Raw genomic sequence first — 25,419 nt, forward strand, 5'->3', positions numbered from 1 at the left:
ATGGGGAATAAAATTGGAACACCTAGAGGAAACCCACGTGGTCGCAAGGGGAATGTTCAAACTCCTTACAGACATCAGTGGTAGGAGAACCTGGGTCGCTGGCACTGGAAAACATTACGCTAACCGCTACTCTACCATAACACACCCCCTAATATTCTTACTCTAGTTTATCCCAGAGGCCAAAGGCAGCTTTCTCCCCCTACTCAAATACCCCACCAGTGAGCTTCTAACCTACACTCAGGGCATGAAGGGATACGGTGGGGGGGGGGGGGGGGGCGTGGAGGCAGGAGATTGGAGCTGAGAGGCTGAGAGGAAGAATAGATCACTCACGATGGAATGGAAGGCCAGATTCAATGGGCCGAATGGCCTAATTCTGCTCCTGTATCTTACTGTTTAAAACCGGACATGAGGTCATATCAAAGACAGATTTAGCAGAACAAGGACCAGCCACTTATTCCCCCGTCACCATGCTTCTTCCACCGTACATTAACAACACATTTGACCTCCACACCATAGCCTTTTCTCGCTAATACCTTTGATTCTCAGCACTTCACACTAAATGGGGCAACAATTGGTGCTGAGTTCACATCGGCAGGGATCTGAAGCATCTGTCGCTTTGCAATGCAAGAATAAGACAGGTGGCTGTGGAACTGCTCAAGGTGAATCTCACCTTTCATTTTATTCAGGCAATGACAATGGAAAAAAATATATTAGTACATGGAATTAAAATCTTATAATATCTTTTCAGATTCTTAATTTGTAGTTACAACTTTAAAAATTTTTATATTGAACTATAACATATAAAAGACAAATATATCTGTATATAAAAATTATGCAGGTGAAGGTTCTCAATGGGTGAAGCAGCTGAAAGCGAGCAGGCAGAAGAGAAACCATTAAACATGGCAGGTCGGAGTGAGGTCCCTGCCAAGTCACGAGTAGGATGGACACAGTCAAATCACCAACACCCTATTTTGCACAGGCACTAACACAATGTCAAGAAAGAAAATACTGATGCAGGCACATTAAATCACCGACTTGCCATGCGTCAACTGCAGGGAAGGCAATGGTTGGATGCGGTAACGAGTGCTGTTGCCGGAATGGTTGGGCTTGTGAGTAAATGCTGGAGCCTCCACTAAGAACGCAAGCCTCTGCATTTCCTGTCCATTTCAGGGCTTGATGCATCCGCTAATTAACATTAAATATACCGTGTTCAGTGTACAGTGAGTTTTGTGCGCTCAAATTAAGACCATACTGCTGCACCTTGAAACCACAATGCTTATGATGTACCAAGTGAGGAATTGCTTCTACCTTCAGAAAAGCCATTCAAGTGTCAATGTGTGGCCACACCGCGAGCCTGTATCTTAAACCTCAGGCTCTCTAAACCCTGAGAATCAAAATGTTGAGAAGCCCGGTGTTAAGCAAGTGCCTTCACCTAACTGACAGAAAGTGTTTTGCAATGCATCCACTCTTCCTTGCTCTTCAGAGCTCAGCTATTCTATAACCTGGATCTGAAATGCCTCATCAGTGATTGTACACGCGTACTGGATGGCACCTTTAAGGAGATGATCTCATCGGGCTGCGAGGAAAATTGGAAGATGGCGCTGGCAGAGCAAATTACACTTCAGAGAAATTGGGTGCCTGCCACCTTGGGAAGGTTTTGATAATCTCTTTTGCTTGTGTAGTCAACATTACACAAAGACGATCCAGCAGCCACATGTGCTCTGCGGACTATTGGGCGTTGCTAGTTTAAGGGTCAGATGCATGGTTGTTGGGTTCTGGTTCTAAAGTAAGGCAGCGTGCTCGAGGAAGGAAGGTCTGGAAGAAGCTGCGTCCCTGTCGTGCACAGGATCCAGTGTCTCGGGAAGACCAGGCTTCAGTCCGTTCTCCCCAGCTTGGCAATCAGCTCGTCACAGATCTTGGTCAGCTCTTCAATCTCTTGGTTCTGCGAAAGAGAAAGAAAAATGAAACCGGTAAGTGAAGATGGTGAAACTGCGAATGCTGGAAATCGGAAATAAAAGCAGAAATTGCTGCCTACATCCTAAGGTCAGGAAAGCAAAACTGAATTAACGTGTCAGGTTGAGGAGTCTCCATCCAATCCTTCACTGGTGGATTTTATACATGAAATGTTAACGGTTTCTCCCTTCATGGTCTCGGTCTGCCTTGCCGAGTGTTTTCAGCCTTTTCTGTTGTTACCAACTTGGCACACAACAATCTACATTTAAGTACAAACATACTCTGGAGTTACTCATCTAGGCTGCTCTAGTAGCACCTTCCAAATCTGTAACCTTTAATACCAAGGATATCAAGGGGAGCAGGGCACAGGGCTCAGGGAAACACTTAAGTAACACCACCTGCAGGTACCCCTCCAATCTGCCCAACCTGAATTCAAAAGTTCATTTATTATCAAAGTATGTATACTGTATACAACTCTGAGATTTGTCTTCTCCAGATAGTCATGAAACAACGAAAATGCACAGAAATAATTCAAAGATAAACAGCAAGCCCAACCCCCCACACAATAAAAGAATGGCAACATGATCATCAACCCCTAAACCCCTCTCCCCTCACCCCCGCCAAATCACCACAAGGACATCAGCCCCCTAATCCTACTCCCCCACAAGGAATGCAACAAGAAAACCCCCCACCCAACAAGAAAACCTCCTTCCCCTGCACGAAAAAAAACAAGAACAGGTGAAAACACGGAATATAAAAGCCACAGGACTGAAGAAGTCCATAGGCCATACTGCAATCCATAGATGCAGAACCTCGGTAACAGCCTCTAAAGTCATCAAAAGAGAGACCATGAACGCAGAGGCCTACGCTCCAGGCACAGCGAGCTGCCACCTAGGCTCCTTCTCCAGCAGAGGCATCCCATCAGCGATCAAACGACAGGCAGTCAGCACTGAGCCCTTGCTCATCTTCCGCGTTCGTCTCAATGTTTCAATTATTCGATAAGGAGGGCAATGGCGACTTGGAAATAGATATTCATCCGTTCATTGTCGCTAAGTCAAAATCCGAGAAGGGCTGCTGTGGTTCGAGAAGGCAGCTCACTCCCCCACCATCTTTAAGTAAAGGACAATTACTGCTGGCCTTGTCAGCAATGCTCAAATCCTGAAAATAAATTAAAACAATGGACTTTCTCATAGATCAACTAGGCAGGAACAAGAGTCATTCATGGAGCCCGCTATGGAGATAACAGGGCAGATCACCAGCAACTTGATCAAAGAGCCAGCAGAAGTAGAGAAAATAGCTCGAGGGAATTCCAGAGCACAGTTATCAAGTGAAGGGTTAAGTCTAGGGAGGCCAAAACTGGAGAAATGCAGAGATCTGGAGTGATACAAGTCTGGAAGAGATTCCACAACTAGGGAGAAAAGTGGGTGTGGACAGTGGAGTCATAATGAGGGGAAAGGGTGTGGAGATCAGGCTGTAGGGAGATTCAAAATTAAAGATGAGAAGTTTAAAGTAGAATAACCACTAATATTCTGAGTCTATCTTTATAGGCCAAGTTTCCATTGACAATAGGACCATAAGACATTAGACCATTCAGCCCATTGAGTCTACTCCACCATTCAATCATGGTTGAATGGCCATTGAATCATTCAACACTGAATGTTCTCAGGCACCGAACGCTATCCAGTTATGTTTCAATATTATAGAAGTAAGTGGTGCGCCCGACAGAATCCATGGAATGGTAGGTATTCAGCCCAGCAGACATTTAGCTGCTTCCTTAGTCTGTGCAGGTAGACAGACGACAGTCATATGCCTTGCCATTCCCAGGCAAGTGAGCACATTCCTGATCCTGTGAACAGCCCAACATCATTCAGCCACACCTGTCAATCAGCCTTCAAACTGACGATGACTTTGGGTGGAGAGGGTAAATTAAACAGTAACAATCCTTAAACACACTCCCGCCTCCATAAAATTCTGATGTAGGGTGTGCTGACAACTCCCTTTCCTCCAGAGGCCGCTCGACCCACTGAGGTCCTCAAGCAGACAGACTGTCGCTCCAGATTCCAGCATCTGTCTCCCTCCATCATGCACCCAAGCAGTTCAGAGTACGATCATAACTTTGTGTCAAGCTTTTCGTCTTGAACTTGAGATGACTCAGGTCAATTCAGAGTTCAGTGGGGAGTCATGCACATTGCTGTGGTTTACAGTCACATTCAAGCCAGGGCAACAGATTTCCTTCCCTGAAAGCTATCACAGGATAATATTTACAACATTCCGATAGTTCCGAGGTCACCGCCACCTCCCCTCGCCTTTAATTCCACATTATTTTTTTGAATTCCCCAGCTTCAGCGATGAGATCTGATGTTTCCAAACTCAGTAAGTTAACCGCTTTGTTACCACAGTCACCACTCACTGAGAGACGGGTACGACTTCCCTCTCCCTGGGCGGAGATCCAGCAATAGCACACACCTCACTGAGAAATGACTGGTACAAGCTACCAGATCCTGTAGGTTTCCATACCTCCCGTCTGTACCAAGGCCTGAAGCCCCACCCCAACCAGGTTCAAGAGTACAACCACCAGATCGTTCAACTGGCCCACATCATGGTACCCTGTCTCAGTAAATGGAACACTATGGACCTTGGTGTACTCGCTTTTCTTTTCACTGGTATCCTGGCTTGCACATTCTTTTGTTCTCTACACTCTTTTGTATAACTTATTTATAAGCTTGGGACACCACAATGCTGTCACAGCTCGGGGCACTGGAGTTCAGAGTTCCATTCTGGCGCCCTCGGCAAGCAAGTTTGTACGCTCCTTCCCACGCGCACGTGTTTCCTCCAGGTGCTCCATTTCTTCTCACAGTCCAAAGATGGATTGGTAATAGGTCAATTGGTCAGTGTAAATTGGCCTGTGATTAGGATAGGGTTAAACTGGTGTGTCACAGGGCAGAGCAGCTGAAAGGGCTGGAAAGGCCAGTTCCAGCTGTGTCTCTACATAAACAAATAAAACAATTTATGTTCTCTGTTGCCTCCGATGCTGGTTTTCACCTACTTGTGCCTCACTGTACTTGAGCACACGACAACAGACTCACCACAACTGCTACCCGTGGCCAACCCAAGACCAACAATGCGCGACTCTTTCTGCCCCTGATCTTATGCAGACCTTGGCTCAGATGAGATTGGGTGTCCTGGCTCTTTACTCAACCCACACCCTGAAAAAGCAGGTAGAGCTTCCTGTCCTCGCACCTCACATCCCACACTACCAAGTCATGGTGTGTTTTATTAGAAAAGCTCGGTCAGGCTCAACCCAACCACAGCAATGAATACATTGATCTCAGATAGGCTAGAAAGCTCAAAACCCAGCAGGCCAGGCAGCATCTGTGCAGAGAGGAATCAGAATTCATGTTTCATGCTGAAGACTGTCAAAACACAATGTGGTTAAGAATAAACTACCAAGTACTGCTCCAGGTCAAATCACTGTGACCTGGATCAAGTGCAGAGCTGGAACAACACGGAACAGCTCAGACTCCAGTGCTCTCGCTGGCCGGATCAGGTCCAACTAGCATTTGGGAGGTGATCCAGGCTCCTGCTCTTGACGCTGCGTGCTGGAATTCTGTCTCCAGGTGCAGTACGACAGCAACAAATAAAGTGTTGGAGGAACTCGGCGGGGTTGAGCAGCACCTGGAGGGGAAGAAAGCTACGTCACTACTCAAATTACCTTCTGCTGAATTGTCCTCTCCATGGAATCAACTTTCATCTGCTCCTTCCGAAGGCTGGCTTGCATGGCCACTCCCTCTGCGTGAGCCTTGGCACGCACCTGTGCAATCTCCTCGTTGGCCCTGCGTGGGTGAAGGAAGGGGAATGAATGTCTATCTGTCACACGGAAGGGGCGGGGGTGGAAGCAGGAGGGAATGCTGTACACACGCACTCGGAAGCAGCCAATCCGAGCAAGGCAGAGTTGACTACGGTTTGGAAAACAGAGATTCGTGTAGAGGGGCATCTGGGTCAACATGGACAAGTCTAAAGTCACCCTGGAGGGCCTGTTTCCCTGCTGTATGAACCTAAGACTATTTTACCTTTCATACATTTGGGATATTCCTACCTGCAAGGAGCCTTCTTCCTTATTGGCCTTTGGCCTGCTCCGAGGATTTAGCCTGCAAGCTTTCTTGCTCCAATAAAGAGCAGAGTAAATAACAGCCGCGGCGATCACTGACTCCATCACTACAGTGTTCGACCAACTTGTTATATGTATAAGCCATCAATGGGTACTCACTTGTCTAGCTTCTCTTCAGCGTGGAGTTTGAGGGCTTGATACCGTTGCTCCTCCTGTTTCACCCTTGCTAAGTAATCCTGAGCACATTTCTTCAACACTTCTTCATTCTTTGGGGCACAAACAGAAAACAAGCCACTTTTATTTTCAACCACGAATGGGAATTGGTCATTACGCTCAAGAACCATGGCCTTTACTCCCTGTCGTTAGGTCCCCTTGAGAAGGCATCTCCTTTGTAATAAGGGGCTTGCCTGGGCCATTTTGGAGGGCAAGTTTCATGCCAACTCCAGGGGGCTGGATCTGGGATCTGACATGGTCCAGACCAGATTCGGCACCATGGTAACGTAGTGGTTAGTGTGATGCTGATATAGCTCCTGAGTTCAGAGTTCAATTCTGGCACTGTTCTGTAAGGAGTCTGTATGCCCTCACCGTGGTATGCATGGGTTGTCCTCAGGTTCCTCCCACAGTCCAAAGACATTAGGTGGTTGACAATGACCAACTAACCAGCTAGGTTAATTGATCATTGCAAATTGTCCCGTGTTTAGGTTAAGGTTAATCAGCTTTAATCAGAGGTTGCTAGGGTGGGGCCTTGCTTGAATGTCTGGAAGTGCCTACTCCATTCCTCTCTTGCTAAGTAATAAATAGATAGAAATGGCAGGCACACTCCACGAAACGACATTAGTGAATCAAATGGGTTTTTAATGGCAATCAAACATTTTCATGAACATTGAAACTGACTCCTCCTTATTGTGAGAATAATGCTATTTAGGTTCCACAGTAGTCATGATGGATTTGAGTCATGAGTCAGGTCACCAGTCCTCTAACTAAACCTATATGGCATTGGAATTGGGGAACAAAGGGGCAAAGGGTTGGAATACTTCTGTCAGTGCTGCTGTAGGACTTCTAATTATCAATGTGCTCAAGAGGGTTACCTTCTTGAATCCTTCCAGAACACCTTTCATGTTCTCGTATCTCCGGAAGAGCTCGGATAAGGACCTCTCCACCGAGTTGAGATCTGCCAGCGCCTGGTCCTTCTCCGCGATCAGCTGGTGCATGGATGTCTGGGAGGCCATTTTGTTCTTCTGCTCATCATCTGTTAGTGAAAAGAGGCAAAGTCACCCCGAGTGGGTAGAACAGCACACGCGCCGCAAGCATTTAGCGCATAGGCTGTGATGGGGTTGCACTTCAGGCTCCGGGTGAGTGGAACAGGTAGTAAACTCTGAGGGAACTCAGCAGGCCAGGCGGCCAACAGTCCACTTCTCTCCACAATGCTGCCTGACCCACTGAGTTCCTCCACCACTTTGTGCATTGCTACAGATTGCAGAATCTGCAGTCCCCTGTATCGCCACAGAACAGCGCACAACACAGGAAAAGGCCTTCGACCCACAATGTCTGTGCTGACTTACGATGCCAATTTAAACTATACATCGGCCCACATACAGTCTGTATCCCCCCCATTCCCATTTGCTAATGCACCTGACTAAATGCCTCTTCAATGTCACACTTGTGAGATTTGAGCTTTGTTACGTTCCAGAGACTCCAGACAAATGGACTCAGCAGCACAAGATGTCTGAGAAGAGTCTAAACCGGAAACCTGTCTGTTGTCTCAGGTAAGTACAAGTGGCTAGGTCATTATTCTGGAAGGGATTGTGAACAATGGCCTAGAGGCACAGAAGTCAGAGCCACTGCCTCATCGCTCCAGTGACCTGGGTTTGATCCCGACATCAGTGCTCTCTGGAGTTTGTACACTCCATTCTCTTTGCACACCAGAGATGTGTTGGGTTGGTGGGTTCATTAATCACTCTAAATTACCCCGTTATGGGGATTGGAGGGAAGGGGAATTTGATGGGTACGTATTAGTTGCAGGTCCAAAGAAAGGGGGAATTAACCTGGAGAGCCCATGACCTCCTCGGCATTGTTACGATACAAGATAAGGTGATTTATTCCTGGGTTCTGGCCAATATTTAACTTCCATCAATGCCACAAGAGCTGATGGTTTGGTTATTGCCAAGAATGGAAGTGTGCCGTTAATGCCATTTTTTAAAAATTGTAGCTCACTGTGTACAACAACAGCATGCCTACATTTGACTGCTGCCTCTAATACCTCGCCACATTTTCTTATTAATATTGGTTTTGATTCACAAATCCTGTTCCCAGCCAGGAAAGGTTCAATACTAGGGAGCACAGATGTAACCTGTAAGTTCAAAGTTCAAAGGCGGTCTGTGAGACAAATCTTTTTTTTTACGCACAGAGAGTGATAGGAGATGGAATGTGTTTCCAGGGGAGGTGGGTGGAAACAGGTATCACAGCAACATTTAGACAGACAGGTGAACAGACAGGGAATGGAGGGGTACAGACCAGGTGCAGGCAAATAGGATTGATTTCGACTGGCCTCATGGCCAGTATGGACACGTTGGGTGAAAGGGCCAGCTCCTATGCTGTATGCTCCATGTTCAATGTTTAGTGCTCACTATTAATGAATTCCCTAAATAAACCCTCAAAATTAACTAATAACCTATTGATGAATATTATCAACCTGAAACATTGTGCCTCCTTCTCTCTTTACAGATGCTGTCTGACTAGCTGAGTGTTTCCAACATTTTCCGATTTTGTTTCAGAATTTCAGCATCTGCAGTTTAAAAAAAATACATACAATGGGCTAGAACAGCTTTTCAATGTGATTAGCTAAATAGTTGCTATAAAGTACCTCTAGTGTAGGTGGCTAGGTGGCTGGAGGGAGAATCAGGGAAGTGTTAATGGCAGATGATACAGGAGTAATGCGATTGACCTGAGCGTATACACGACGGGCCTAATGGCCTCAAAGTCTCACAATAAAATGAAATAAGAATGTAGCCAGTGTAATTGTTGAAGATTTTCAGGGAAATGTGTTCCAAAAGTACCAGAGAAGTAATGTGGAAAGGAAGACAGGAACCAGAGCAGTTATACATAATATAGAATAAATTCTGATACAGGAGGCAGATCACACCAAGCCACAGGACATGGAAACAGCCCCTTTGGATCATGGTGCTCACATTGGACCCATAACTCTTAAAACCATCCTATCTATTTACCTGTCCGTATATATTTTGGATGTTGCTGTTGGAGCTGCCTCAACCACTTCCCTTGGCACATTGTTCCATATCTGAGTGAAGACGTTGCCTTTTAAATCTTTGACCTCTCACCTTAAACCTGAGACTCTAGTTTCTAGAGCTCTTCCCTGGGGAAAAAGCTACATGTGTTCACTCTATCTATGAGCCCCATGATTTGTATGCAACTCTCCTGCACTCCAAGCAATAAAGCCTAAGCTTGGCCAGCTTCTCCTGATAATCAGACCCTTGAGTCCCTGAGTCATCCTCGTTAAATCTTCTCTGCACTCTTTTCTAATTTAATGATGTCTTTCCTATAACAGGGTAACTAAGGCTGTCACAATAATCCAAGCAAGGTCTCGTCAACATCTTGTGCAATGTATCCTTTCAAGAGCACAGCCATGTAACTACAGAAATTAATTGAGAGCTTTGGTTAAGTTTTACTGAAATCCTGTCCTTAATTCCATCATTGCTCCTTGTATCTTCCACAGCACCTGCAGAACTGTGCAAAGATCTTAGGCACATGTTTAAAACTATGATGCCTAAGACATTTGCAGAATACTGTAGTAATTTTATGTACTACTGCCAGAAAACACAAAAAAAAACAAATTTCATGACATATGTGAGTGATGATAAACCTGATTCTGATCTGAGCCTCTATTATGGACTGGGAATGGGAAGGGGGCAGGAAGAGGGGAATCATGGTTGGGAAAAGGGAATGGAGAGGGAAGGAAGCAAGAAGCACCAGAGACATTCTGTAATGATCACTAAGACAATTGTTTGGAATCAAATGACCTTGCCTGGTGTCTCAGGGCTGGGCATATCTGCACCTATGCTACTCCACACACACCCCCAGCCCTGGCATTCCTTTGCTACCTGTCCCACACCCCTCCTGTGGCATTCATCATTCCCTTGCTCCTGCCAGATTTTCAAGCTCACTCTCTGCTCCACATTGGCAAATACTGTAGAATGCGGAAGTCTTAGGCCCCCGAGCTATATATACGTGCCTAAGACATTTGCACAGGACTGTACTTCTGGAACATGGTGATCATGGGAAGCTGTAGATGCAGTCCTGTTCCCTGAACACACACAGTAATCCTCAGCTTAGTGCCTGAATAAAACTGCCCTGTTCTATGTGCACACGCCATCACTTGCTTAACCTATCGAGATGAGTTCATGCACTTTATAACAATAAACTACAATCATAGAAATGCAGAAGGCAAGATCCCAGAAATGGCAATGAGACAAAAATAAGATAACTTATATTTTGTGATGACCTTTAGCAATAAACATTAGCCCTGATACCAGTCAAGGCACACGTTTTTCTCAGTGTAGGGGAACTAAAAGTTGGGAGGGCAGGGGTTTCGGGGAAAAGATGTAAAAGAGGCCTCAGGGCAACGTCACACTGAGGGTGGTGTGTTAATAGAATGAGCTGCAGGAGGAAGTGACTGAGATCAGAACAATAAAGGATGACGGGAGGGATTTAGAGGGATATGTACCAAACACTTCAATCATTGCTCGCTTGCTGTGCACAATGGCTAGTATGGACCAGTTGAGCCAAATGACCTGTTTGCACTCTGTATTGCTCTATGACTCCAATCTCTATGAGGGGGAATTGCCTTGCTATTCTTCGAAACAAAACCACAGGTTCCTCTGTTGGTGCCTTTATAATACTTCCTTCTTTTAGGCATTGCTCAGGCCATGAAGTATCGTGAGCAGTTTTGGATCCCTTATCTAAGATAGAATGTGTTGGCATCGGAGAGGTTCCAGAGGAGGTTCACAAAAGTGATCCCAGGAATGAAGGGGTTAACATACAAGGAGAATTTGAGGGCTCTGGGCCTGTACTCATGGAGTTTAGAAGAACGAGGGCTGATGTCATTGAAATCTATCAAATATGGAAAAGCCTAGACAGAGCGAATGTGATGAGGATGTTTCCAACAGTGGGGGAATCTGGGGCCAGAGGGAACAACCTCAGCGTACAAGAATGTCCCTTTAGAACAGAAATTTAGAGGAATTTGGAGGAACTTCTTTAGCCAGAGGATGATGAATCTGTGGAATTCATTGTCACAGATGGTTGTGGAGACCAAGACACTGGGCATATTTAGGTTCTTGATTAGTCAGGGTGTCAAGGGTTTGGGCAAAAGGTAGGAGAACAGTTGTGATGGAATATAAATCAGTCCTGGTGTAATAATGGTGCAGACTTGATGGGCTGGAAGGCCTAATTCTGCTCATATGCCTATAGTCTGACTCCCTCAGCAGTGCAGGGAAGCTTGGTCTTCTGTGCTCAACTCTCTGGAACCACAAATTGACGATTCAGAGCTGAGGATCCACGTCACTGAGCTGAGCTGACACAGGGATCACCAGGACAAACACACAACCCCAGATGAGAAAGCAACTTCCTCCAATTAACAGCATCCATTAGAGGGAATTAAAAAGAAAGGGTTTTTTAGTTTGAAGTCAAGTAGTCTTAACCTAGAATTACCAACAGTGGGTTAATTTGCTCTTGTGCCTTGGTCAAACATTTTGCTTTGACATGGAATTATTCCACTCTGTTTCCATCAAATCTTGCAGAAAACCCAAATGTTCAGCTTGTTGCAGAGCTCTCAGCCGTCTCTGTTTAGACTGTACCTCCGAGGAGACGTGGAAGCCACAGGTCAGCATTTATTGCCTATCCCTTCCTCCTCGTGAACAGACTGATTTGCTGCCTCACTAGGAAGAGTCATTGAGAGTCAACCATATTGGTGGGTCTGAAATCATACGAAGGCCAAAATTGGGTAGGGAGTGAAGATCCCCTCCTCTTGAGGATGTCAGTGGGTTTCTCCAACAACATACACAAAATGCTTGTGGAAAGCAGCAGGCCAGGTAGCATCTATAGTAAGAAGTACAGTCCCTTCATCAGGACTAACTGAAAGAAGAGATAGTAAGAGATTTGAAAGTGGGAGGGGAAGAGGGAGATCCAAAATGATAGGAGAAGACAGGAGGGGGAGGGATGAAGCTAAGAGCTGATTGACAAAAGTTGATTGACAAAAGGAATGCACAGCTGGAGAAGGGGGCTGGATCATAGGATGGGAGGCCTAGGGAGAAAGAAAAGGGGAGAAGTGCACCAGAGGAAGATGGAGAACAGGCAAGGAGTGATTGTGAGAGGGACCATGAGAGAAAAAAGAGAGAAAAGAGAAAAAAAGGGAATGAATGAATGAATCAATCAATAAATAAATAAGGGATGGTGTAAGAAGGGGTTATGTCTATCCATGGCCTCCTCTACTGTCAAGATGAAGCCACACTCAGTTTGGAGGAACAACACCTTATATTCCGTCTAGGTAGCCTCCAACCTGATGGCATGAACATTGATTTCTCTAACTTCCATTAATGCCCCCCTCCCCTTCTTACCCCATCCCTTATTTATTCCCCCCTTTTCTTCTCTCTCTGCCCCTCTCACAATCACTCCTTGCCTGTTCTCCATCTCCTGGTGCTCCCCTCCCCCTTTCTTTCTTCCTAGGCCTCCCAATCCATGATCCTCTCCCTCTCCAGCTCTGTATCCCTTTTGCCAATCAACTTTCCAGTTCTTAGCTTCATCCCTCCCCGCTCCTGTCTTCTCCTATCATTTCAGATCTCCCCCTCCCCCTTTCAAATCTCTTACTATCTCTTCTTTACAGTTAGTCCTGACAAAGGGTCTCGGCCCAAAACATCAACTGTACTAATTTCTATAGATGCTGCCTGGCCTGCTGTGTTCCACCAGCATTTTGTGTGTGTTGCTTGAATTCCCAGCATCTGCAGATTTCCTCGTGTTTGCATTCTCCAATAATACAACAGTTTTGTGGTCATTGCTACAATATATCAGGCTTAATCTGGAAGTTGACATTCTTCAGCGACCATAACCATGGTTAAATGTTGACCATTGACCATTGCATTGTTGGAGAATTCCACCTGATCTAAGATATAATGTGTTGGCATTGGAAAGAGTGGGGTTCAATTTCATCCCAGAGTATGTCCCATTTGATGGGACTATCTGAGAGAAACAAGAACCCTCAGCACAGCCCCCACTGGTGCCCGTCCCTTCCCACTGAGACCTTGTGCACTCACTGCTCTCAGAAACAGAAACGTCATGGCAGACAGTGGCATTGCTTAATGCTACTTCAGCAGAACACTTACCTATCATCTGAGCAATGGTCTTCTCATACTCGGCAACAATTTTCCTGCAAGATGAAGCAAACTGTCAATTAATAGATTTCACAGTGAGGAAGACCCACGCATGACATAGAAGAGTGAACGTTCATTCTAGGACCACTACTTTTGTCACATCCATGCAAAGATTTATGCATTTATTTATTTATAGATACAACACGGTAACGGGCCCTGCCGGCCCAATGAGCCCACACTGACGAATTATACCCATGTGACCAACCAGATCTCCAACCCATTCATCTTTAGACTGTGGGAGGAAACTCATGGGGAGAAGGTATAAACTTCTTACAGAATGCCTGTATATAATTCCAGCCGAACAGTGCTGTTGACTGCAAAGTGAGGGATTCTCTGCAGGTGCAGGGCAGGGAAGAACTCACATCAAAATCTGATCCCCACAGATGGTGGCGGGAATTGAACCTCGTTGTCTAGTGCTAGAATAGCGTTACGCCGACTGCTATGCCACCATGTCACCCCAGTGATATGGTTTTCTACATGTTATTGTCAATATACAGTGTAATATACAATGTGTTGAATTATTTCGTCAAAACAACACTGGAGTCTATCTATTCATTGACAAGATGTCAGCATTGCTGGAGGGATCAGAATTTGATGTTGGTTCTTCCCTGCCCTGCATCTGTGGAGAATCTGCTGTGTCACAGTCAGTAACATTGTTCAGCCAGAATTACATGCTGGCAGAAGGAGTGAGATTTCCTTCTCTAAACAACATTAATGAATGTGAATGTCTAGGCTGAGGGGCAAACTATCCAACAAGAACCATGAGGTACTGGTGCAGCTCTATACAACTCTAGTTGGAATATTGTGGTCAGTTCTGGTTGCCTCATTATAGGAAGGATGAGGAAGCTTTGGAGAGGGTGCAGAGGAGATTTACCGGGATGCTGCCTGAACTAGAAGACATATCGTATGAGGATAGGCTGAGTGAGGTAGGGCTTTTCTCTTTGAAGTGATGGAGGATAAGAGCCAACTTGATAGAGGTGTACGAGTTGAAAAGAGGCATAGATCAACTGGATAACCAGAGACTTTTTCCCAGGGAAGAAATAGCTAGTACAAGGGGGCATAATTTTAAGATGATTAGGGAAAGTAAGGGGGTGGAGGAATGTCAGAGGTAGGTTTTCCTACACAGAGAGTGGTGGGTGCATGGAACACCCTGGAAGGAGTGGTGGTAGAGGCAGATACATTAGGGGCGTATAAAACTCTTAGATAAACAAAATGGAGGGTTATGTAGGAAGGAAGTTAGATTGACCTTAAGTAGATTAAAAGGTCAGCACAACATCCAATGGGCCTGTACTGTGTCGTAGTTCTCTATTTTTTATGCATCAGATGGATCTTCAAGACAACCTCATGGTTTTTGTGGTGACCAGTAGGGACAAGAATTATTCTGTTCTTTTCTGTGCAGATTAAAGCGACAGTGCAGGTCAATTACTTTTAAGTGCAATGCATTCCACTCAGGACTGGTACATTTTGGCCCAATAAGCTGCTGCTCTAATGAGCCAAAATTTCATGGCAGTAGTTAAAAAGGTATTAAAAAAAAGTCAAAATATCATTTCACTGAGTAACAAATTATGTATTTAAATGAAAAACAAATTAGAACACAAGCAATACTACCGCAGGTGCAGGAGAGTTTTTAAAACTGGAAAAAGCCATTTGTTCTGGGGCAATTGCACCCCCCCCGACCTCGGAAGTCCAGGTCTAGAGGTATGAGTAGACGTCACCACATCGCCATTACACCTTCACAATTCCACCACTCACCTGTACACTAGGGGCAATGTCTTCTCCGTGGATTGTCACCTCATCGTGTTGGAGAAGCTTGTGTGGTCCTGAGGTCCCGAGAGCGATGCCGTCTGTCGCTATGCTCCTGGTAGGGTCACCCATGGCGGTAAGGTCGAGGGTGAGGCCCCTGACAAAGAACAACCCAACCAAGACCTCAACAGTGGAACGGGCGGACAAAGTTACTTCGAACTCCACGGCTGTGAAGGCGAAAGAAGGCTGCAACAAATCCATCAGCTCCAATCGTCGTGGTTTCCATGCCATTGGAATCAGTTGGTTGATTTGTGAAGTATCGTGTGCTTCTTGGGGTGCAACATCAAGTACACGTTAAACAAACAAACATCTTCGCTCTGTGGGCCTGATTGGACTCATAAGCCACTTGAGAGTCCATTAATAGATCAACAGAATGAAGACCGTCATCCTCGCCGTCCAGGGATAGCCATGACGATGACGAGGCGGGGCGAAGTACAGCAGCCAGTTAACCCACCAAGTTGCAGGTGTCTGGGAGGAAACAGGGTACCCAAGGAAACCTCACAGGGTCACAGGGAGAACATGCAAACTCCGCGCAGGTGGCACAGGACATCCGGACTGAACCCAGGCGGCTGGCACGGCGAGCAGGCTGCCTCTGCCAGTTGAGGCTACGTGCCAACAGCCCGTGACGTCATGAGTGCACGTAGAAATGATCTCCCTCCTTCTCTCTCACTTCCCTACCCCTTCTCTGCAAATTCTTATTTAATAAAGCCCTTGGTTACTGCAACCTACTGTCCATCTTCGAGCATTTTAACCAACAGCATGATACATCAAAAGGTAAAGTTAGGAGCAGAGCAGCAAGCTCCTGATTTCTAGGCCAGGCGAGCACGGAGTGAAGCCCCCCAGTGAGGACAGACAGTGGGTTCAACACAAAAGCAAGTGCAGGCCACACCTGCAATCATTTTCCCTCACCCTGGGTGGGGACTGACATGGAAGACCAACTATGAGGTTGTGGTGATGATATTGTCCAGGGGAGAGGGTTTAAGAGACCCAGGAACAAGCGCTGCAACCCCTCTGTGCAGTACATCCCCTGACAGCCATTCAGCAGGCCAAAATTGCTGCTAGGAGCTGCAGCAATTGACGCTAGCCCACACCTCTTAATGGGAAACTACTGACAGATCAGAGTAGTTACTGCCATTCATGCTACAAGTGAATGAAACCTTGGACCTGTAGATGCGCAGACCGCAGCACCAGGGTGTGGTCATGGAGTGACCACAGGACAGCTTTCAGTCAGTGGACTGGACAATAACTTTCTCCCCAGCATCGAGGACATCTTCAAAAGGCGATGACTCAAAAAAGTGGCATCCAACAATAAGGACCTCCATCACCCGAGACATGCCCTCTTCTCCTTGCTACTATCAGGAGCCTGAAAACATACACTCAATGCTTCAGGAACAGCTTCTTCCCCTCCACCACCCGACTTCTGAATGAATCCCTGTGCAACCGCTCCCTATTTTTTCCTCTCTTTTTGCTCTTCTTATTTAATTTATTTTTAATATATTTCTTAGTTTTTATATTGTAATTTGTAGTTTTTATTACTCTGTGTTGCAACACACTGCTGCCTCAAAACAACAAATTTCACAACTTATGCCAGTGATATTAAACTTGATTCTGAATCTGAATGGTGCAATGTGGGAGAGGCTCTGTGGCCTCGGTGGAAGAGGTCAGTGTGGGAGAGAAATCCTGCACCCAGAGAGGGTTGGGAGCTAAGATGCCAGCGACCTCTCACTCAGCAGTGGGAGCAGACAATCCCTGGGGGCAGTGGGGGGGCAATGTGAGCAAAGTGTCTGGAAAAATTGCTGCAGTTCAGTCACGTGACACGAGCAGTCAGCTTATGTGCCCCAGACTGCTGGCTCAGTCAGTCTGATCACCAGTCAATCACTCAGCGTCCAGCACAGCCCACTGCTCACCAAGGCAAGTCCGGTCGAGTTGGTCGTCATATGCACAAGTACAGTGGGGGTGCAACTACATGAAAAGCTGGATTGCAGTTAAAATACGAGGAACAGCTTGGATCGAGCCCGTTACCAAAGCTCAGCCCGCACCCACAACATCTCAGCTCTGTACAGCAGGCTGGTCGATCTGACCCTGCACATCCAAGGCCACCGGTGAGGCGGACTGCTGATCGAAGGGGTGACTGGGTCCAGTTGGTACGTTCTCATGTCCAGCCCAAACAGTTTGTGAAACCTCACTGCTGTCAATGGCTCAGGACTTCTCCAGTCACCAAAGACGTTTGGGAAAGTGTTCAAATTACTTCACTGTCTGGAAATATACTTCCGCTTACAAAGAGAACGATAACTTTGGGACCTTCCCAGCCAACGGAAATGGCCAATAAACACTTTATGGAAAATATATTTTTTTACTATTTCTTGCTAACTGTGGTGTACAAATGTCATCGAAGTGAAATGCTGACATTGCTTTAAAGAGAGAACTGCTGAGGAAAGTTGGCAAGCCCAGCACAAAGGGTGCCAAAACCCAACCTCGTGCTCGTCTCTGACTCCGGCGCTTTCATGTGCAGATGTGGCGCTCTGGGATGAGCTGACCAGCTGCTTCCCAGAAGTCCCGAGGAATGGCACGGCTCCAGCCAGCTGGGTTTGATCCTGATACCAGCCGTCGTCTAAGCGGGGCTTCCCCATTCGCCCAGTGAGTTTCCCTTGGGTGCTCCAGTTTCCTGCCACATCCCAAAGATGTGGTTTGCTGACTAGTTTGTACCCTCGTGGGTTTGTGACTGGTAGAGCTCGAGGAGAGTGACGGGAATGTGGATAGAACTGAATAGCACTAGTGCAGGGTTAGAATAAATAGGTGTTTTGTGCTCAGCATGGACTTAGTGGGCTGAAGGGACAGTTTGTTGTGGGATGGTAAATCTTATTATTTAGTGATATGGAACAGAGTAGGCCCTTCTGGTCTTTTGGACCACATTGCCCCAGCAACCCCATAACCTCAATTAACCCCAACCTAATGATGGGACAATTTACAATGACCTCCTCACCTACCAGGCAGGTCTTTGGGCTGTGGGAGGAAACTGGAGCAGCTGGAGGAAACCCGGGGAGGAAATGCAGAGACTCCTTACGGAACGGTGTTGGAACTGAACTCCGAATCCCTTGAGCTGTAATGTCGCGTCGCTAACCACTACACTACCGTGGCAGTCAGGATATTTATCTCCAGCAGTGCCAAACCCTGGAGAAGCAACCTATCATGACCTGGAATCCCATTCACCATTCAGTCAACAGAAGGTTTCAAATACTGTAAACCACAGGTCTTCACTCAACTTCACTCGGAGCTTCAGACCTTCTCTCCGCCTCCACACAAAGTCATTCACAAATGAAATAACTTCCCAGAACCAAGGCATAAAGACGAAAGTAATCAGAAGTTCTGTCTGTTGGGACAGTCTACATCAAAAAAAAAATCCCCAATCGCTTCAATCTGCAAACAAAACCTCAATACAGAAATAGTCTCAGGAACCCTGATTGATGTAGTCCTTATGATGTTGATGCTTCAAACATAAGCAAGAAGTACCATGTTTATATTTTAAGTTACTGAACAAATATCAGCTCCTGGCATGTTTCTGCTTTACCCGTCGGGGAATGAGCTCAACTTCCTTTCTTAATTTAGAAAGCTTTGAATAAAGGATTAGAATCATAGAACGATGATAGCATTGAAAAAGGACACTCAGCCTGTTAAAACATGGCTCTTCGGCCTATCGCACTTGTGCTATCAACTACCTAGTTACACCAATCGTATATTAATCCCAGTATTTTAAATTCACCTTTCATTCTTATCAAATACCCCAGATTCCACCAATCACACACTCATGGCATTTATATTTTATTTAGTGAGATAAAGGGCAGAATAGGCTCTTAGAGCTACCCCACCCAGCAGTCTCCTGATTTAATCCAGGCCTAAACAAGGGACAATTTTAATGAGCTATTAACCTACCAATCGGTACATCTTTGGACTGTGGGAGAAAACCAGAGCATTTGGAGGAAACGTAAGTAGTCACAGGAAAAACATACAAACTCCTTACAGGCAGTGGCAGGAATTAAACCTGGGTCATCTCCCTAAAAATTAATCTACTGACTTGCTTGCCATTGAGATTTTAAGAAGAACGCCAAGGGAAAACGTGTAGACTCCATGTCTCTGCTGGCTCCCAGTAGTGCAATGACGTGCTCCATTCCCACAGCCCTGCTCCTTATTCATTCACAACTCCTATTCATTATCTCAATGAATGGTTCTGATACCACCCCCGCTACAAGTAGATTCTAACCAGATTCTGATTCTGGTGAAATAAATGGGAGAATGGTAAGTGATGCAACCACTCTGTGGGGAGCTGACATTCGCACGATGGGCCAAATGGTCTCTTCCAGTGCGTCCCAATATTAAAAGTATCCACACAAACAGAGACTTTGACATCTGCACTCTCTCCCCGGAATCTAGATCCCAAGGGTCATTAACCCTGTGAGCAGCTATTTCACATAATGTACACATAATATACAAAATGATCATTGGAGACCCGAGTCACCCCAACCACAAACGGTTCCAGCTGTTACCATCCGGAAGACAGTACTGCAGCATAAAAGCCAGGACCAACAGGCTTCTTCCACCAAGCTATCGGACTGATTAACTCATGCTGACTATGTTACATTGACTGTTCTATTTATTATAAATTACTGAGATTGCACATATAGACGGAGATGTAACATAAAGATTTTTAATCCTCATGTACATGAAGGATGTAAGTAATAAAGTCAATTCAATTCAATTCAAGTGGTCCCTGTCCCTCAGCATGCCGCCTCCTCCACCAACACTGTCCATCCTCTGATTCAGCTAGGGTCAGGCCCACTGAAACCAGGCTCACACTGCGGTCTCTGCGAGTCACTAAAGAGTCATCTATCAACAGGGGTGGAGAACCTATGGCACGTGTGCCCAAGACGGCACTCAGCACCTTGCATGCATTACTGCCCCTCGATTCTTTAACACCCACCCATAATTGTCTTTTACAAAGACTAATTTCAAACAGGGTTTATAAAATGTTTTATGTGTTTCATTATTTTCATTAACTGCAAGACAAAAGATACATGGAAATAAGCACAGTACTCATCCTTTTTCCTTGAAGTCCACAATTATTGGTACTAATTCATTAATTCATCAGTACAGGAGTGACTGTGTGGCTAAGTACAGCTCTAACACCATATACAAGTTTGCTAACGACGCCACTGTTGTGAGCTGTATCAAAGGGTGATGAATCAGCATACAGGAGGGAGATTTAAAACTTGGTAGAGTGGTGTAATAACAACAATCTCCCACTCAATGTCAATAAGACCAAGGAACTGATAGTAGACCTCAGGAGAGGGAAACCAGAGGTCCATGAGCCAGTAATCAACAGAGGATCGGAAGCAGAAAGGGTCATTAACTTTAAATTCCTGGGTGTCACTCTCTTGGAGGACCTCATATAAATATAATTGCAAAGAAAGCACAACAGCGCCTCTATTTCCTCGGGAGTCTGCAGAGATTCAGCATTTCATCTAAAACCTTGTTAAAATTCTATAGATGTGTGGAGGAAAGTGTGCCGACTGTCTGCATTATGGCCAGGCATGGGAACACCAATACCTCTGAGCAGAAAATCCTACAAAATGTAGTGGACTTGACTTAGTACATCACAAATAAAACCCTCCAACCACTGAGCACATCTGTATGAAATGTTGCCATAGAAAAGCAGCATCTGTCATCAAAGATGCAAACTACCCAGGCCATGCTCTTTTCTCACTGCTGTCATCAGGTAGAAGGTACAGGACCCTCAGAACTTGTAGCATGAGGTTCAAGAACAGTTACTACCCCTCAACCATCAGGCTCTTGAAAAAAATGGGCAAACTACATTCACTTATCCTTATATTAATGGATGCTATACTGTTATTTCATACTTGTAATTTATTGCTATTTTTTACATCTGCATTTGCACAGTTCGTTTACAATTTACAGTTCCTGATGCTTACAGTTACTGTTCTGTATGTTAGCTCTGTATGCCCGCAGATAAAGAATCTCAGGGTCGGATATGGTGACATGTATGCACTCTGATAATAAATTTTACTTTGAACTTCATTAATCAATGATACTCTCTGTTCAATAAGTTTTTCCATCACTATTCAAGACTTCTTTTGCTACAACAGAGTGACATTTGTTCCCCAGCGTTCAAGTGCTAAGTGCAGATGGTGATGATATTAACACTAAACTCTGCTCGTGAAACTTAATACCTTCAAATTGAATGACGCCGCATTTCAGACTTTGCGAAGCGGTGCACTTGGCCAAAGATTAATTTAATGCCTTTTAAACAAATTGTCAGGAAATCAAACCCCATAATACTGAAGCATCTCATCTCTATCAATTAGACTTTGACACTTGAATACCTCATTTCGATGACTTCTTGTTGACTGGCTTCGTACTTTTGTTTCCATTCCATCACTTCTTGCTCCTTGCCAATAATCTGAAAGATAGAGACATACATCATTGGAGACGTGTTTTTTTTTTTAACCAATTTTTCTATCAGCTCTTCTACCAACACACAGGATGCATCCTCCCAACAGCAACCCGTCAAACCTCCTAAATTTTTGCTCCTAGTCCCAACATCGCTGGTAATCAGCAAAATGGTTTATTATTGTCACACGTACAGAGGAACCATTCTGCATGCTTTCACATACAAGAGAAAATCTGCAGGTGTTAGAAATTCAAGCAAGCACACCCAAGATGCTGGAGGATCTTAGCAGGCCAGGCAGCATCTGTAGAGAAGGGTAAAATGTCTGTGTATCATGCTGTGAACCTTCATCAGGACTGGAGAGAAAAGGTGAGAAGTCAGAGTAAGCTGGTGGGGGTGTGGTGGGGGGGAAGAAATACAAGGTAGTAGGTTATAGGAGAAAATGGGAGGGAGAGAGGGGTGAAGTAAAGAGCTGGGAAATCGGTTGGTGAAAGAGGTAAAAGGCTTGAGAAGGGGAAATCTGATTGGAGCGGACAGAAGGCCATGGAAGAAAGGGAAGAGGAAGGAGCACCAGAGGGAGGAGATAAGGTGAGAGAGGGAAGTGCTCCCTCTCTTTCTTCTGGTAAAGGACTCCCCCTCTGTTTCCCCATTCCCCTCTCTCACCTTACCTCCCCTCTGGGGGCGGAGGGAGGCTTTCCTGGAGAGCTTTGAGTTCTCTAAGTGCAGTGGTCAAAAGCCAAGGATCCTAGCAGGAGATGAGCCTTACTCCAGCTGTGCGGACATTATCAGAAGACACTAGAGCTGAGGGAAATCTCAAACTGGGAGTGGAACTGTTGCCCTGGCCCACTAACAGCAGCACGACAGAAAACCTGAGAGTGGTTGAGACTTCCAGTTGTCTCTCTGGGCCAGAGATGTCAGTGGAGCATTTGCAGCTCTGCGCAGTAAGAGTCCCCCTTTAAATACCTGGTCATGGAGCACCACAGAAACCGGCTTATCGGCCAAGTCAAGCAGCATCTGCTTCACAGTATGGGCACATTGCTCAGACACACAGCCCAGCCCAACTGACCTCGGAGACAAAGCCAGGCCTTGATGACGAATAGGCCTCAGGCAGCCTAGAACTGAGGCTGGATGTAAAACTGAAATCTGACCCCCACCACAGCAATCCACACGCCACCCACACATGAGGATTTACAAACTTTTTGCACTTGTCAATCCAAACTCCTAGCCTGGTCCCTAACACTCATTGTCCCATTTTTGTACAATAGCCCACTTATTTATACAAGCACTGGGATGTTTATAATGAACCAGCAGAACTCCGCAGTCCCGGGGGCTTGCAAATTGTTTCAGAGCTCGCCAGATTCAAAACTAAGACCTACAGACAGAGCACAACAGGCCGAGTTCTGACCAGGGCCTTTATCAGCCAGGCTGGCAGGTTTGAGGGGCGCGGGAGGTGATGGTTAGGGGGAAGAAACTCATCTCTTGCCACAACCAAGGTGGCTTTGGAAGAGTTTTGAAATGTCTCTTACATTCTGAGGCCACATCCTTAATCAAAAAGCAAAATGTTCTAAAAATAAATTTAATTTTAAACACCAATAAATTATTAAAGTAGGTTAAAGTAACTTTTAAATAAACCTCTTGTACTGTAAGACCGGCTCTTGGCCTCATAATTTATATCATTTTGCTCTTGTACTTTATCATTTACTTGTACTGCATATTTTCAGTAGATTTTACAATTTATTCTACATTCTGTCATTGTTTTATCTTATTCCAGCCCAGTGCACTGTGTAATGATTTGATCTGTATACAACATATGCAAGACAAACTTTTCACTGTATCTTGTACATGTGAGACTAATAAACCAATCCCAGTACCGATATTTCACAGGACCAGAAATCCATTTAAATGATCAGGGCTAGTGATCATCCTGGGCTGGCGAGTTTAGGATTGGGGAGGAAGATTTCCCCTTGATCGTCCTCTGCTTACGGGCCACACCACACAGCGTGAAGCAGCAGATTCCTCAGCATCTGTTACCCAGCGGAGCCTCACTACCCTAGGCCCGACTGAACCCAGAAGCCTTTTGACCTGCTTATACAAAAGCAAACAGGCTCACTGGCCAGGGGAGGAACGACGCCGGGTTACCTCTTCTCTGATTAAACTCAGCACCGCTGTCTTGTCAGCCTGGAGGTTGCTCAGCTCGTTGCCCACAGAGCCTTCCATCTCACTCAGGAGTGCCTTGAAGGACAGGATGCTCTCACTACTGCTCATCTCGGCCGCCGAGGTTTGCTGAGGAGATAAAACCAGTTATTGCACTCCTTGTCCAGAATTTGGGGTTTGGTGGACCATTCTCCACCTTGACTTGCCTCTCCGGGGGATTTTGGGCTTCAGTCTCCTCCGCTTATTTACCATTCACCCTGTCCCTGCCCAGAGTCAGAGGGAGGCACGGCGCGGGAACGGAGCCGGCAGCCCACCCACTCCACACCAATCAGCATCAAACACGTGGACAGCACTCTGGCTCAGTTACTATAGCAGCTGCTAACATCACCAGTGACCGGGCTCGATCCTGATCTTGGGCACCACCTGTGTGGAGTTTGCACGTTCTCCCTGACACTGCTGGGTTTTTGCAACATGCTGCATTTTCAACAGTTCCACGGCTCCATTTAATATCAGAGAGTGGACACAACCTGAACTTCTTGCTCTTCACTGACATCCACGAAAACAGAAGATAACTCCAAAGAATGAAATGTTAGAGCCCCAAAGTTATTTTCCAAAAGACACATGGGCGGGGAGGTGAATTGGCCCCTGTAAACGTTTGCTAGTGTGCAGGTGAGTGTCGATCTGGGGGTAGGAGGTGTCAATGAGAATGAAAGCTATGATTAATGTCTGATTAGTATCAGAATCAGGTTTACTATCACCAGCATGTGTCGTGAAATTTGTTAATTTAGGGGCAGCAGTACATTGCAATATATGATAACATAGACAAGAAAGAAAACAAATAAATAAATAGAATGAGTAAATCAATTACGGGTGTGTGTGTGTGGGTGTGTGTGTGTGTATGTATATATATATATAAAAAGTAGATTAAAATAGTGCAAAAACAAAATAATATAAATTTTAAAAGTGAGGTATGTTCATGGGTTCAACGTCCATTTAGGGCAGAAGGGAAGAAGCGGTTGCTGAATTGCTGAATCACTAAGTGTGTGCCTTCAGGCCTCCGTACCTCCACCCTAATGTACTGAGTGTATGTCCTGGCTATATTCATTCTTTTAATGTGCATTGCCTCACAGTTTTACAAACTAAATACACCTGCCATTGCTCTGCCCACCTCAACAACTCATCCATACTGTTCTGCCACTAAAGACCAGAGTTCCCACTCAGAACAACACAAAATTCTGTGTAACCTGCAAAATTACTAATCATACCTCCTACATCTCACATCCTGATTGTCAATGTAGATAACCAACAGCTAGAGTTTCAGTAACTGTCCCTGCAGTACACCACTGATCACAGACTTCCAACTGCAAAAACACCCCTCACCCATCAGCTTCTGTCTTTTGGGCCAAGCCAGCCACAGATCCAATTTGATAAACTGTCTTGAATTTGGACCGTTTGTTGCTTATTAAATACCAGTATTCCTGGAAACTTCACCTACCTGCTTC

The 25,419-nt window shown here is 45.5% G+C and overlaps 1 protein-coding gene across 8 annotated transcripts in view; it reads right to left on the bottom strand.

Annotated features, from left to right (window-relative positions):
- Window positions 1-648: 648 nt before the first annotated feature.
- Window positions 649-25,419, bottom strand: part of tacc1 (transforming, acidic coiled-coil containing protein 1) — a 218,478-nt gene continuing 193,707 nt past the window's right edge. For all 8 annotated transcript variants that reach the window (XM_059966243.1, XM_059966208.1, XM_059966228.1 and 5 more), the window contains 7 exons: window positions 23,903-24,046; window positions 21,699-21,775; window positions 13,453-13,496; window positions 7,150-7,310; window positions 6,221-6,327; window positions 5,666-5,786; window positions 649-1,942 (listed from right to left, as the gene is read on the bottom strand). In XM_059966243.1, the coding sequence (XP_059822226.1) occupies window positions 1,874-1,942; window positions 5,666-5,786; window positions 6,221-6,327; window positions 7,150-7,310; window positions 13,453-13,496; window positions 21,699-21,775; window positions 23,903-24,046 (723 nt within the window). In that variant the 3' untranslated portion in view covers window positions 649-1,873. The remainder of the gene's footprint in view (window positions 1,943-5,665; window positions 5,787-6,220; window positions 6,328-7,149; window positions 7,311-13,452; window positions 13,497-21,698; window positions 21,776-23,902; window positions 24,047-25,419) is intronic.

This window comes from Hypanus sabinus, chromosome 1 (genome assembly GCF_030144855.1).
Source record: "Hypanus sabinus isolate sHypSab1 chromosome 1, sHypSab1.hap1, whole genome shotgun sequence".
NCBI classification, from domain to species: Eukaryota; Metazoa; Chordata; class Chondrichthyes; order Myliobatiformes; family Dasyatidae; genus Hypanus; species Hypanus sabinus.